Source organism: Neovison vison, chromosome 6 (assembly GCF_020171115.1).
Source record: "Neovison vison isolate M4711 chromosome 6, ASM_NN_V1, whole genome shotgun sequence".
Taxonomy (NCBI): Eukaryota; Metazoa; Chordata; class Mammalia; order Carnivora; family Mustelidae; genus Neogale; species Neogale vison.
Window position 1 is genome coordinate 116,150,564 of NC_058096.1, and position 15,511 is coordinate 116,166,074.

A 15,511-nucleotide genomic window follows, 5' to 3' on the forward strand; every position below is an offset into this window, starting at 1 on the left:
TGCCTCATTTTTCTATATTCCTGATTTTAAAGTGTGACTTCCTTACAAATAGAAACCCTTAACAAAAACTGAGATAATGAGAATTTTTAAATCTCAAATTCCTAAGATAAACAATAATGAAAGTTCTAATTCTCAAATGTGCCAAATTCTAAGTTATCCAAAGTATCTATCACACGATAAAATGGCTCTAAATACTCAAGTTTATGTAATATTATTATCCTTTAAGGTTGTACCAAAGCTATAGGAGCTAATAATTAAACTAATAAAACTAAAGGTAAAGTATGACTAACGTGAGAATTTCAAAGTAAAATCTTTTTTTACTTTTTATCTATGTTATTTTCTCTCTTCAATTTTTTAAGCTTCACGCTAAAAAATCCTATTCAATGATTTTTCTTTCAATAAAAGCATCAATCCAAATCTGTCCCTGTTTTAATACAAACCTAGAAAAGAAGTACAAAATTTATATAAGTCACAGGCATTGCCTAAAATCTGTTAACAGTTCTAACTGGATTCAACCAACAGATCTACCTTTCCCCAAAAATGTCTTAATTATGCTTATTTTAACTGAGATACTGGTCACAGCACTCTAAGGAGAGTTTTGTACATCACTTAACTCCAATCCTTTTCTACTTTTTTCAGGTAGAAAAACTAAGCTCCATAATTAACAGCTATCATTGGGAAAAGTTTAAATTCTGCAAGTTTCTACAGTTGGCAAACACCACATGGCAAATAGGCTTGAAATTTTTTTTCAACTTTAGCTGGTAACTTCTCAAAAGCAGCAAAGATCAGCTCCAAGTCTTTTTTTAAAAAACAAAATGGCAGCTCACTGGCAGTGTTCTATAAGGCAATAGTTCTTAATTAGGAATGGTCTTCAGAACTAAGCATGTGGAAATGCCCAGGGCTATTCCAGAGTATTCCAATTCTTTAGTGTCTGAGGAAAAAAATCCAGGCATGAATATTAAATGTTCATAAGGTGATTCTCTTTATATTACTATTATTAAAAATTCCTTCAGCACTCAAGTAGTGATACTTAATGAGTGCTTACAGTAATCACTTTAACAACAGAAATAAAAATAAAATCCTAAATATGCTAGTACTTGTATAATTCGAAGCCTTCACAATAAATACAGTTTAAGGGATTCCTCCAATTTGTCCTACTTGAGGCTTAACACATTTGACAATGTCTAAATCTTTATTCACATAGTAAAGTTAAACTTCTGTTGGTCTATGACTCTATCCCTCAAGGATAAATTTGGCAAGTTGGGAAATGAGAATTCAGGTATTCTGACAGGCTGTGGAGTGTACTCAAAATTCACTCTGAAATGAATCCACAAAAAGAAAAGAACTCCAACTCAGAGTAGATTTGGAGAATCATACTGTTTCAAACTTTTATGTAAATTTTGCCAAGGTAAAAGTTACAAGTAGGCTTTACCCTAAAATGGTTAATAAGTATTCAAGTAACACCAGGGAGTTTTTATTAAGTGAATAAAAGTTATGCAGTAAACTCCTCTTCCATTTTATGTAACACTAAAATGAATTCTTTTTTATCTAGAACATTTTCAAGATACTCATAATATAATCCAAACAAAGGAAGAATACTTACTTTAAAAAATCAAAATTGTGAAGGGTATCATTCCAGAAGTATTTTACACTGTGGTGGGTGAAATAACGGACCTGAAGAACACATATAAATGTTACATCAAAAGGCATTACATTACCATCACTTGTTTATGATGAAGTTTACTAACACAAATCTATTATCTATTAAAATTAAAATGATCACATACAAATGCAATCTGCTTCTTTTACTAGTACCTAAACTGTGCCATGTATAGTAATAAATATTTTATATGTATATTAATTTATCCCAAACAAAAATAACTGCATGTACAAAATTATAGGTTATGATAGCATAAAATATAACAGTTCCGGTTTTCAAAGAAACTTTGACACTAAGATCATTATACCTGCTGTGGTTGAGTCTGTGAATATTTATTCATCTCATGCCTATTCTCTTCAGCCAAATTTTCAGTTAGATGAACAGCATGGCCATTTGCAACTTTATTAGTCATAGATTTGGGGTTCAAAAATGGGTGAGTTTCCAGAGAAAGAAAGCGAACTTTTGCACAAAACCACATTCTGAATTCATCCTTACAAGAGAGAAAGGGATAAAAAGTCAATCATGTATATTACATAACTACCTACATATTTTTTAATTCCCATTCTTTACAGATTATTGATTTGTCCCTGAAAAAGCATCACTTCCTACTCACTAAATGTTACACCATTTCAAGATGTATAAATTTTTTTAAACCCTGCTCAAAATTTGTTTTTCCATCTTTTTTTAAAAGATTTTATCTATTTATCTGACAGAGAGAGAACACGTGGTGCACGTTCGCAAACAAGCAGGGGGAGGGGCAAAAGGAGAGGGAGAAGCAAACTCCCCACTGAGCAAGGAGCCCGGTGCAGGGCTCTATCCCAAGACCCTGCGATCATGACCTGAGCTAAGGCAGAGATTTAACTAACTGAGCCACCCAGACGCACCAAAATGTATAAATTCCATACATGAAGATGTATAAAAGCTTTCCAGTGTTCATCATTTTATGACATACTTCACTAATACAATACCCCATGCAAAATTATGAGTAATTCTTAATTTAACTATCAACATACTGAGGCTAGAAATTAAAGCCTCTGAGGAAACCATCAACAAAATGAAAAGGCAACCTACTGAATGAGAGAAGATACATGCAAAAGATATATCTGGTAAGGGGCTAATCTCTAGAACATACAAAGAATTCATATAACTCAACAACAAAAACCCAATTAAAAAATGGGCAGAGGATGGAATAAACCTGTTTCCAAAGAAGACATAAAGATGACCAAGTGACAAAAGATGCTCAATACCATCAATCATCAGGGAAATGCAAATCAAAACCATAGTGAGATAAACACATCAGTCAGAATGGCTAGTATCAAGAAAGACAAGAATAACTAGTGTTGGTGAAGATGTGGAGAAAAGAGAAACCTGGTGCACTGTTGGTGGGAATGCAAACTGGTACAGCCACTAAGGAAAACAATATGGAGGCTCCTCAAAAAATTAAAAATAGGGGGCACCTGGGTGGCTTAGTGGGTTAAGCCTCTGCCTTCGGCTCAGGTCATGATCCCAAGGTCCTGGGATTGAGCCCCACGTCGGGCTCTCTGCTCATCGGGGAGCCTGCTTTTCCCTTCCTCTCTCTCTGCCTGCCTCTCTGCCTACTTGTGATCTCTGTCAAATAAATAAATAAAATCTTAAAAAAAAATTAAAAATAGAAATACTATGAGACCCAGTAATCCATGCACACGTATTCACCCGAAGAAAGCAAAAACACAAATTCAGGAAGATATATGTTTACTTTACTTATGTTTACTGCAACATTATTTACAAGGGCCAAGATATGGAAGCAAGCTAAGTGCCCAGTGATACATGGATTAAGAAGATGTGGTATATATATTTATAATGAAATAGCACTCATTCATAAAAAAGAATAAAATCTTGTCATTGGGACAACTGGATGGACCTAGATGGTATTATGCTATGCTTATTATGAAATAAATCAAACAGAAAAAGACAGATACTACAACAAAAATCAAAACAAATACCAAAAACAAAACAAACAGAAACAGACTCAAAAATACAGAAAACAAACTGACGTTGTCAAAAGGGAGGGGGAAGGAGGAATGGGTGAAATAGATGAAAGAGAAAAAAAGGTACAAACTTTCAGCATAAAAGAATTAGGTTATGGGAATGAAAAGTACAGCACAGGGAATATAGTCAGTAATATAATAACTTCGAATGGTGACAGATGGTCAGTATACTTACTGTGGTATTTCATGATGTACATAAACGTCAAGTCATACTGTCTACTTGAAACAAATATTGTATGTCAACTCTACTTCAATTAAAAAATACACATAACAACAACAACAACAAAAAACGAACTCACAGACAACAGATTAAGTGGCTACCAAAGGTACGGGGTGAGTGGGGGTGAAATGGGTAAAAGTTGTCAAAAGGTAAAAACTTCCCAGGGATCTAACATCCGGCATGGTGACTACAGTTAACAGTACTGTAGGGCATATTTCAAAGTTGCTAAAAGAACAGACCTTAAAAGTTCTCATCACGTGAAAAAAAAATTTCTATAACTTTGTATGGTAACAGATGTTAACTGCCGTTATTGTGATTACTTAAAAATCTACACAAATACCAAATAATTATGCTGTATGCCTAAAATTAATATAATGTCCTATGCCAATTATACTTCAATAAAAACAATTTCTTTAATTAAAAGAAAATGAAAAAAAAGAAATTAAAGGCTCCAATAAAACGCTTCCAATTAAGATTTAAAACAACAACAACAACCAGGGAAGCAGCAGCATCACAGAGTAGAAAGGCAGCTGGTCTAGTGAATAACAGATCTGATATAGTCCTTAAACTGGCTGGTGACCTTGACAGACAAGCATCTAATTTCTCACTGCATCAAGAATTATAAAAGGAAGGGGCTGATACAATCATTTAAAGATTCCTTTCTATTCTAATCATTATCACTTAGAACACAAATGCTTTTAGGATTAGTATTCCCAATTATATCCTAGCAGTGATGTGCTCCTCATGTATTATTCTGAACCAAGTACACCCAAAAGCATTATAGAAGGCTTCGAATAATCAGCTCCCAATAAATACACAGACTTACAGTAGTCCTCAGCAGCACCACTTCACAGTCTCTAACTGCAGCTCTAATACAGGTTGCCTTCACCCGCCATTCAGGCATCCAGTAGAGGAGGAGGAGAAGAAAGCCACCAGTGCAAACCACTCCTAGAGAAACTATGGCAAGCTTCCAGCGACACAAATTATAGCCATAAATCTCCTGCATGGACACAGTGATCACACAATTGAATATCAAATGATAGGAGATAACTGCCAAAGTTCTTTGTTTTCCTGGTAAGTATTAAGTCTTGTCATCTAAAAGGCTGACTTCTTTTTTTAAATAAACTTTTATTTTTGGAATGGTTTTAGATTTGCAGAAAAGTTACAAAAACATCAAGAGGTCCTGTATGCCTTCCTCTGGTTTACCCTGTTAACTTGGTACATTTGTCTAATTGAAGAGACTGACACTAGTACATTTACTATTAACTAAACCTAGGCTCTATTACAATTTCACTAGTTTTTTCACTGTCTTATTTCTGTTCCAGGATATAAGCCATAATATCACACTACATTTAAATGAAGTAAGTTTTAACTTTTATTTTTCTCCCAAATGATTAGCTAATTGTCACAATACCACTATGACTGATCAATTTGACCTCCTGACACAAATTATTTCATTGTTTCAGTTTACTACCACCCCCACCATAACCCAAAAATAGCTGCCAAATTTAGCAAATGAAAATGTAGAGGGCCTAGTTAAAACATAAATTTCAATTAAAAATTAATTTTGTTTGCCCTATGCTATGTTTAGGACATGCTTATAAAAAATTTATTCCTTGATTATCTGAAATTCACATTTAATGGGATGTCTTATATGACACCTGACAACCTTATCTTCCCACTTCTACACACAAAGAGCTGAAAAGCTTTTTTTATTAAGCTGATTTCAAACATTTTTTATAAATCAAAATTAGAAATCTTACATTTGGGATTACACTTAAAACATTAGCTAATGTAACTTCTTAAATTATCAAATAAAAAATATAAAAATAAAAGAAATATAAAATAAAATAAAAAATACATAAAAATTTTTAAAAATACTTTAAGTATTAGAGCTCACAGTCAAACAGGAATTTTACTAAAATCAACAAATAGAGATGTTACATAATCCCAATTCAAAAAGGCAGTGGGGATGAGAAAAGCACATTCATTTAGTGCTTTTTTGTTTTTAATGTACTTTTCTAATTTCCTAGAATAATAAATTACAAAGATAATTCTTCACACTTAACAAAATAAATTATAAAAACCAGTTACCATTTCATCTTCTTGACCCTGGTTGATAGTCTTCCTTTCTTCTTTATCCATATCTACAGTGGTCTGAAAGGTCCTGTGCTTCAGAACAGTTGAAGACTACTGAGGGGAAAAAAACAACAAATATTAGGGAATTCTGCTATATCTTCGTAGACTATATAACTTCATACTGTTAAGACTTTGTTGTAATTATGTATCGAAGTTTAACTGATATTTAAGTACTCACTAAAGTGCTGGCTGGTTTTAATGACATTTTCAATAAGTGTGCTAGTTCTTCTGACATATACTATCACAAAACCTGACATATTTCATCAATTAACTTATACTAACAATAGCCCTGATACAAAACAATTTAAACTCTGTGAGAAACTACTGTAGAATCTTCACTTTTCATTTCCCAACTCAGAGAACAAATCTAGTTTAACCATCTTGAGCTAAAAATGCTTCACACAACTCAATTTATTGCTTGAAGTATAAAGGTAAAGCACCAGCAATGAAAGCAACCCTAGAACCTCTCCATGATTATTAAATTAATCATCTAACAAATATTTACTGAGCATCTTTTACATGAATGGTAATGCTTGGCCAAGAGTCAATTCCTAAAGCAGGTGTACCCCTACTGGAGATCACTCCCCCATTCTGATTCCAAGTGCACTAAGCAATCTTCTAATTGTTTGACTACCCAGGATGCTTGCCTAGGAGAAAATTCATTGAGATCACTGACAAATTTTTTTCCTGTACTAAAAAAGGATACTGGAAGGGCGCCTAAGTGGCTCAGTTGGTTAAGCGTCTCCTTTCATCTCAGGTCATGATCCCAGAGTCCTGGGACGGAGCCTGGCATCAGGCTCCCTGCTCAGCAGGGAGTCTGCTTCTCCCTCTGCCTCCCACTCCTCTGGCTGTGCTTCTCCCCTACCCCTGGCAAAAGAATAAAATGTTAAAAATAAATAAATTAAAAGATTTATTTGAGAGAGAGAGAGCACACATTCAGGGGAAGGGCAAAAGGGGAAGAGGCAGACCCCCCCCCCCATGGAGCAAGAAGCCCGACATGAGGCTGGATTCCAGGACACTGCTGCTTAACCAACTGAGCCACCCAGGCACCCCTATTACTTCATGTCTTAAAGAGTTTTGTTAGGTAGGACCAGAGTAGCTTTTAGTTGAGGGCTAATTCAATCCCGCTACTGAAGCAACACCCTTCTGAAACGCTCTTCCTGAATCCTTGTGCCCAGTGAGGTTTTCCACTGTGGGTTGGTAGGAAAAGGCATTCTTCTCAGCTCTGTGTAAGCCCTGATAAGTTTTTCTCTTAATCCTTTTGGTTGGTGCTTTTCCTGAGCTTCAGGAGTTTCCTTACACATGCGCTGATTCGTACCCAGCTTGAAGGGAAGACTTGAGGGGAACTATTTTGGATATTTTCAGTGTTTTTTCTCCGTAAGGATCCCTTTACTGATAATTTGCCCTGAAAACCTGCCTACTCTGATGTCTCCCAAGACTCTTAGCTTCATCTCCCCAAATCAGGGAGACTCCTGGGCTCCCTCTGGGTTCCCTGTAGGATTGGGCTATGCCTTTCACATTCAGTCAACAATAGCTGGTCTTCGTGCAGGGGACCCTAGACTGAGAAGCAATTTTTACTAAATTGCTCACAGGGTTTTGCACGATAATGTGGCTTATTTTGGAGATGCTGGACCAAGTATCTCTAAGACTTCATTTCCAAGATGGCACTGAGTCAAGGAATTTATAGGAACGCAAAATATCTAGTCCCAATTAAGTAACAATATCTGATGTCCAATTAAACCTTAACAGGTATGCAAAGAAAACCCATAATGAGATAAATCAATTAGTAGAAAAAGACCAAGAACTGACACAAATAATAGAACTGGTAGATGTTGTTAACTGTAGTCCGTATGTTCAAAAAGCAAGAGGAAAGACTAAACACATTAACTACAGACATGAAAGATATAAAAAAGAACCAACTTGACTAAAAGATAAAAAGTACAGTATCTGAGACAAAAAATTACTAGATGAAATTAACAGCATATTAAATATGGCAGAAGAAAAATCAATGAACCTGAAGACAAAATAATAGAAACATCCAAAATGAAAAACGAGGAGAAACAAAGAGAAGGGGGAGAAAAGCCCATAACATCAATAAACCATCAGACAACTTCAAGCATCCTAATATACATGTAAGATAGGAGGGACCAAAAATATGTGATGATATAATGGCCAAAACGTTTCCAAATTAGGTGAAAAACTATTAAGCCTACAGATCCAGAAAGTCCTATTAAGCAAATAAACAATGAAAAATTACACCAAGGCATGTCATTATCAAATTGCTCAAAAGCAGTGATGAAAAATATCTTAAAAGGAGTCAGAGGAAAAAGATTGTTACAAATACAAAGGAAGATAGGTTAAGAATAACATCAGATTTCTTGCTAAAAATAATGCAGGTGAGAACAGCTGAGCAACATCTTTGAAGCAACGAGAAACAGAATTCTATATTCATCAAAAATATCCTCCAAAAATCAAAGGTAAAATACGTTTTTAGACACAAAACCTGAAAAAAATCATCATGAACAAACCTACATCATTCAAAAAAAAAATGTTAGAGGAAGTCCTCAGGTAGAAAAATGGAAATGGAAACATGGATCTCCATGGAAGAAGGAAAAGCATCAGACATGGTACATACATAAATAAATATATATAACAATAGAACAAACAGCACAAAGAAATGGATATACTCTTGTTTGGTTCTTACAGAAGTAAGAATGTAGTATTAGTTGGAGATAAATTTTAGTGTTAGAGATATACACTATGAACTCTAAAGTAACCATTCAAATAAAAGAGAGTCACAACTAAAAAAATCAACAAAGGTGATTAAATGGAACCATAAAAATTACTAAACTGATCTAATAGGCAAAAAAAAGGGGGGGGGGATGGAAACTAGAGATGATACAAATAGAAAGCAAATAGCCAGATGACTGATTTAAACCTAACAATATGAATAAACACATTAAATATGAACAGTAATTAAAAGGCAGGATTGTGGTTTTATTTTTCAAATGCAAGGCTGCAGAGGCACCTCGGTGGCTCAGTTGGTTAAGTGTCTGAGTCTTGATTTCAGCTCAGATAATGATCTCTGGGTTATGAGATCCACCTGCTTTGGGCTCCATGCTCAGCAGGGAATCTACTTGAGATTCTCATTCTCTCTCTCTCTCTCTCTCTCTCTCACTCTCCCTTTGCCCCTCCCTCTGCTTTCTCTCTAAAATAAATAAAATCTTTAAAAAAAAAAAAAGCAAGGCTACAAATATATGTTACCTATAAGAAATGCAACCTAAAATAAAGGCACAGTAGGCTAAAAGTTAAAACAAAATATACTGTGCAAGTACTATTCAAATTAAAGCTTCAAATAACTGTATTAATATCAGCCAAAGGAGACTTCAAAGCAAAGAATATTATCAGAGATTTAAAAAAATATATTACCAGGGATGTAGTCATTTCATAACTACAAAGGGGTTAATAGAGGGACATAAAATCATAATCCTAAACATGTATACATTTAACAGATCTTCAAAATACACAAAGGACACAGAAGATCTGAACAACATTGTCAGTCAAATTGGTCCCAACTGATATTTACAGAACACTCTACTCAACTGCAGAAAAATATACATTCTTTTTACATATGCACAGAACATTCACCAAGAAAGACCACATTTCAGGACATAAAACAGATTCAAGTCATACAAAGTTCTAAAAACAATGGAATTAACTTAGAAACCAGTAACAAAAAGATAGGTAGAAAAGCCTTAATACCTAGAAACAAAATACACTCGTAAAAAATCCATGTGTCAGAAATCAATAGGGAAATTACAAAGTATTCTGAACTGAGTAACACTGAGGACATACCAAAATTTGTGGGATGCAGCCAAAACAGTATTTAGAAGTTATTTATAGCACTAAATTCCAAAATCTGAAAGAAGAAATGCCTAAAATCATGACCTCAGCATTGGCCCTAAGGAAGTAGAAAAAGAACAGCAAATTACACCCACAGCAAGCACCAAAGAGAAACTGATAAAATTCACCGTCGAAATCAATGAAATAAAAAACAGTAAAATGGAGTAAAATCAATGAAACCAAAGGCTTTTTCTTTTGAGATTGACAAAAGTGATCTTTTCTAGTAAGACTCAAAAAGGGGAGGAAGGCAGCACAAATTACCAATATCAGGAAGACGAGAAGACATTACTACAGATTCTGCAGATATTGGAAGTATAATCAAGGAATGTAATGAACACTTTATACCAATACATGAACTTTTCTGCAGGTCTGAACCGACTTCCAAATAAAAAAATTTTTTAATTTTTAAATTTTAAATTTTAAAATTTTAAAACCTCTCTATCCATCACAGGAGGGCTCCAAGTTAGTAATTGCTACAGCTGAGTTAAAAGCTAAATGTAATAGGTATATGAGAGTTCATTATACTATAATCTTTTTTTTTAATCTTCTTGTTTTTTAACATGTAAAAATTGTAATAGAAGGTGTTTTTAAATAAATAAAAGTCACCCATCTGAAACTTTTAGACAGAAAAACATTTTCAGAAGATACTCATTTCTGGCACCAAAGGCCATTAATCTTAAGATCTCTGACTCTATAAATCTCAAAACCACTGACCTAACTGATCATATACCAGGCATTATCCACAGTCTCTCATTGCTGAGTTTTGACTCATTCTTCTTCACTTTTTTCTTTTCTCCACTGCCTAGAAATAGAGATGTACTTCTGCACGTTTGTAAATCCTAATTTCCCAGTGAAGAATGTATTAGATGAATAAGCATGTGTTTATAATTTTAGAAAAAGAATTACCATTAATATTCAATGTGTTCATTAACTTCATGTACTTTAAACTATTTAAAACCTTTTCGCCAAACACATCTCGACAGAGTTCACCTCAGTCTAACACAGCTGTATTATCAACTCATCCTCCAGAGTTAAAAAGTGACCACAGTAAAAAAATACTGCAGTAATTTTTTAAACAATCTATTTGTAATGTTCTTTAAAATTCAATTCTTGACCATTTTATCTCATTACTCTTTTTATAAGTGTTATTGCTCTAAAATTTAACTTACTTTTTAAGGCAAAACTATTAAGTCTTACCAAATTTTACCAAACTAGAGGCATTAAAAATAATTTAAATAAAAAGTTGCTCTAAAAACTATCGGTTATTATTCTCTTTGAGCACACTATACCACATAGAAAATTATCAAGACTTCACCTAGACTTTCACATAAACTTTTAATAAAAATCCAGTAAGACAATAATTGCAACAGCTTATGTTTAACATATAAATACATATTTAAATTCTAAAAAACATGTACATAACAGAAAGCTTCTAATATTTCTGGCTAAAGATAAAAACCTATATATTTTAAATGATATCTCCTATTAAGATGAAAAAACACATATTAAGCTATTCTACCATGTATCTATTTAGAACATTTGAAGCATTAATATAGAACTTTGAAATCCATTTAACTTTCTGAATAAAACTATTGTAGCTTGCAGGAGTCTATGTTTTTTAATCAAGTCAATTTCTAGATCATAGGAAACAAAGAAATTTTTCTTACCAAAAGCACTATATCGTCATTCTTCCCAACTGCTGTATCAGCAGGACTTTCAAAAGCTGGCTTTTAATAATAAAAATAAAACTAAGCATAAAAATCCATTTGGATGAGAATTTTCTGCCAAATGTTGTTTGATTCTTTATGAACTGCTTTCAAAATGATTAAGATATTAAAATTTCGGATTTTTAAATTCACTGACTTTAAATGGGTTTTCAGAAGATATACCCTGTGCCACTGGTAGAGCTACTATTGAATAAGTCCCATCTAGCCAGCACACTGAAGTCCCAATTCCACAGTGCATGCCTCAGCCTTGATCTTATCTAAATAGCAAGGAGCTCATAGGCCATTGTGCTTAACCAAACCCTTCCTTGCATTTACAATGAACATGATTTTTTGTGTGAGTAAAAAACAGCAGCAGAGGACAAAGTGAAGCTATCAGGAATATATCTCACTATATCAAATGCGAATTCTTGGACGTTTACTTATTTTTTTCACATTATATAATTACTAAGAACCATCTGTAGTGTTCTAGGATAAGAGTCATATCTCATTTCCTAAAACAAGAGGAGTTGGCCTCAACAGGCACAGAAATACCCAAACCTCTAAGCCATTTGCATCAGACCAGAGTTTCTTATTAGCTGGAACAACAGTTTTATAGTAGTCTGCGTGTAGAAGGTTTTCTTTAAGGATATTCCATGTACATACCCAGAATTACGAAGTTGGTAATTTCACAAGGTGATTTAGAGTGTGATCTAAATGCATACAGAACCAATACTTACTGTAGGTCAAAACTTTCATAGTTGGAATGAATCATACAGCCTATTACAACTGCCTCATTTCAGTGAAATTTTACTCAAGTAAAATTTCAAGTAGTTATTTTGAATAACACACCTTATTAGTTTTTTACTTGAGTATTTGCCCAGCTCAGAGAGAAAGAAGTAAAAAACTAAAATTTAAAATGTATTACTCAAAATTCACAAAACTAAGTTATTCTGAAAAATTCTTAAATAATCTTTTTTATAGTTTGTAACATATACTCTGCAGTTTTAGAAATTAAAACTACATTAAGATTTGGGGGACACTTTGTGGTGCACGGGTGCTACCACTGATTAAGTGTCTGACTCTTGGTTTCAGCTCAGGTCCTGATTTCAAGGTCATGGGATTGAGCCCCGTGCCCAGTTCACTCAGCAGAGTCTGCTAAGACTTTCTACCCCCGCCCCTCTCCTCTGCTCACTCACACATGAGTGCACTTTCTTCTCTCTCTGAAATAAATAATCTTAAAAAAAAAAAAAAGGACTTTTTGGGCCACCCTGCATTGTTGAAAAACAGAATGAACATCCTACTTAGCTCTGTAGTTCTAGATTTTTTCCGAGATTTAAACATGCCTAGCCGTGTTAAATAGAAATTTGACAAACCCATCTTTAAGGACCATTCAGCAGAAGATTTTTTAAAGATCCTGAAGTATAAACAATCCAGCCAGCACTCTGAATGTTATTTCACTGTCAAATCTGTAGCATCCACAGCAACTAAGATAACCTTCTGTAATTCAAAAGCAGTTCTCCCTTTGAAATAAAAAGTACCCTAAAACATATAATATCCTTAATCTACTCACTGAACCACCTCAATTTTAAAAAGCTATACAAATATTTGTATAGAAGAATTTTTTTAAAAACTCAATCCCCTTACTATAGAAATCAAGTTGTCACAACTCTTTATGAGGGCAAAACTTAACACTTCAAGTCAGCTCCTAACAATAAGAATGACATAATATAATTTAATGAATACATGGAAATTTTACAAGGATACCAGCTAAATTTTAACAAAGCTCTAGTGAATACCCATTTTATCACTTCCCATCTTGAACTTTCTCTTATAATACATGCTTTTGTTTCTGTGTTTAGGCTTAAGGAAGACCATTGTACCAAATATACACCAAACCAAGACTATTTACATTTGTGAAGTGCAGTCTTTGTATAATTATGCTTTTTTGTATGTTACAAAACAATGCCATAGCTGAAACAAAATAAGTTATAACTAGGAAAAATAATGTAATTATCTGCCTTAGGATCAATATTAGAAACATTAAGAGTTACAACTTAGCCCATACTACAACATACTTACATACATCTTTATCACTTTTATTAAATACACTATTTAACAAATCAACCCTTTTATTCAGAGGAAACTCCATGTGTGGTCAGAGTGTCATCTTAGGTGAAACAGTGGCTTTGAGTATTAGTCAACTGCAAAAGTATTTAATTAGTAAAAATGGGAAAAAGTAGCTTTGGACTAACGACTAGTATTTATGTTTTAACTTTTGCTTTGTAAAAATGGAAATGTGTAAAAATTCTTTTATATACAACATAACTGTTTACATTTTTAAAATGTCTACTTACATGAGAGATTCTCATTTATTGAAGCTAGTGTGATCTTAAAACTTCTAAATTTCCTCTTAAATCCTCCTCATGTATATAACTTTTCAAAACTTCATATTCAAGGACTGAGAGTTACGAAAGTGTTATAACTGTTAAAATGATTTCAAAATCTTACCATCTATTATGAAAAGTGCTGTATCAGGCATTAGGAAATAGTAGGTAACATCACTGTGATAAGACCAGTCCTACAGACTGAGTATTCAAAACAGGGAGAAGGCCTAGAAAGAAAATTGGCTTCTAACCCATAGATAATCAAAAACAAAAAAAAAACTGGAAACAGTGCCCAGTAGTGGTCACAGTATTGCAGAGTGAGAATAAGGGAGAGACTTTAGTGCTTTTCTTAATGTTTTTACCATCTACACATATTAATATTTTAAAATAGTTAAAGAAAGGCTGAGCATATGTATAACTTCTAATTCTACTGTGCTTAGCCAACCTTGGGTGTGAAACTTGCAGGAACCTGCAAAACACTTCATGGTGCTCTATCAAACCATTCTCCAGATTCTTTGGATCTCTCTCAATTAGGTCTCTTTATCCCAGGCAAGATAAAGTGGTGATTTTGAAGTCCCCCTTAACAACTACATTTCTAGTAAGTGACGGTGTGATTATATTTATTTTTGTACAACCCCTCCAAATTTTGGCTCCACTAGGGAAAAGCAGCAGCCACTCACACACCATAAAATCGCAGCAACCCCTAAATCATTTAATCAAATTAATCCATCTAAAAAATTAATCCACCTACAAGCGTTAACTAAGTATATATATGCCATATTCGTTATTATATTAGGAACTGTAGGAGATAAACAATTTTACCCCAAAATACAAAAAAAGGGGGGGGGGCGGGGAGAGAGAAAGAGCACACAACTCAAAAGTCAAGGTTTAACTTGTTTTTAAGACAATTCAACATGAACTATTTTGCAAGTTCCTTCACCTGTCATGGTTTCAATTTCCTCTGCACTGAAATGAGGCAGTTGTAATAGGCTGTATGATTCATTCCAACTATGAAAGTTTTGACCTACAGTAAGTATTGGTTCTGTATGCATCTTGTTGTTATACTCTTTCACCACTAGGTGATGTTCCAACATTGGTATGGAAAAGGGCTGACAGTTTTCAGTAGCCTTAACAGAAAAGCTGTGGATCAAAAGTGATTATGAGAAGTTGTAAGATTTGTTGTTGTTGTTTAGTATGATTGGAGGTACTAATCTGGGAAAGCAGCGGTTGGCTAAATAATACAGCCTCTGTTTCATGTGTCTCAATGGAAAAATAAGACACAAACACAAAACAAATGATAACGGTGGTAGAAAGGAGAGAAGGCAGGTATGTTATTATTGCCTTTACAAAGATTACTCCCAAGTTCACAGTTGTCTAAAACTAGAATTTAGGGATTTCATAATGTTGTGAAGCAAGGGAGGGAGAACAGTAACAAAGAGCACATGAACCTATCTGAGAACAAGATGAAGTGA

General features: G+C 34.0%; 1 protein-coding gene across 6 annotated transcripts in view; it reads right to left on the reverse strand.

Moving 5' to 3' along the window:
- The window catches only part of ATP13A3 (ATPase 13A3), a 92,089-nt gene that overhangs the window by 61,158 nt on the left and 15,420 nt on the right, over positions 1–15,511 (reverse strand). For 4 of the 6 annotated variants that reach the window (XM_044252027.1, XM_044252028.1, XM_044252023.1 and 1 more), the window contains 4 exons: positions 6,002–6,100; positions 4,734–4,907; positions 1,968–2,150; positions 1,604–1,674 (listed from right to left, as the gene is read on the reverse strand). In XM_044252027.1, coding sequence (XP_044107962.1) covers positions 1,604–1,674; positions 1,968–2,150; positions 4,734–4,907; positions 6,002–6,052 — 479 coding nt within the window. In that variant the 5' untranslated portion in view covers positions 6,053–6,100. Of the gene's footprint in view, positions 1–1,603; positions 1,675–1,967; positions 2,151–4,733; positions 4,908–6,001; positions 6,101–11,616; positions 11,649–15,511 lie in introns of those variants that run through there. The other 2 variants (XM_044252026.1, XM_044252025.1) reach the window with 2 other exon arrangements.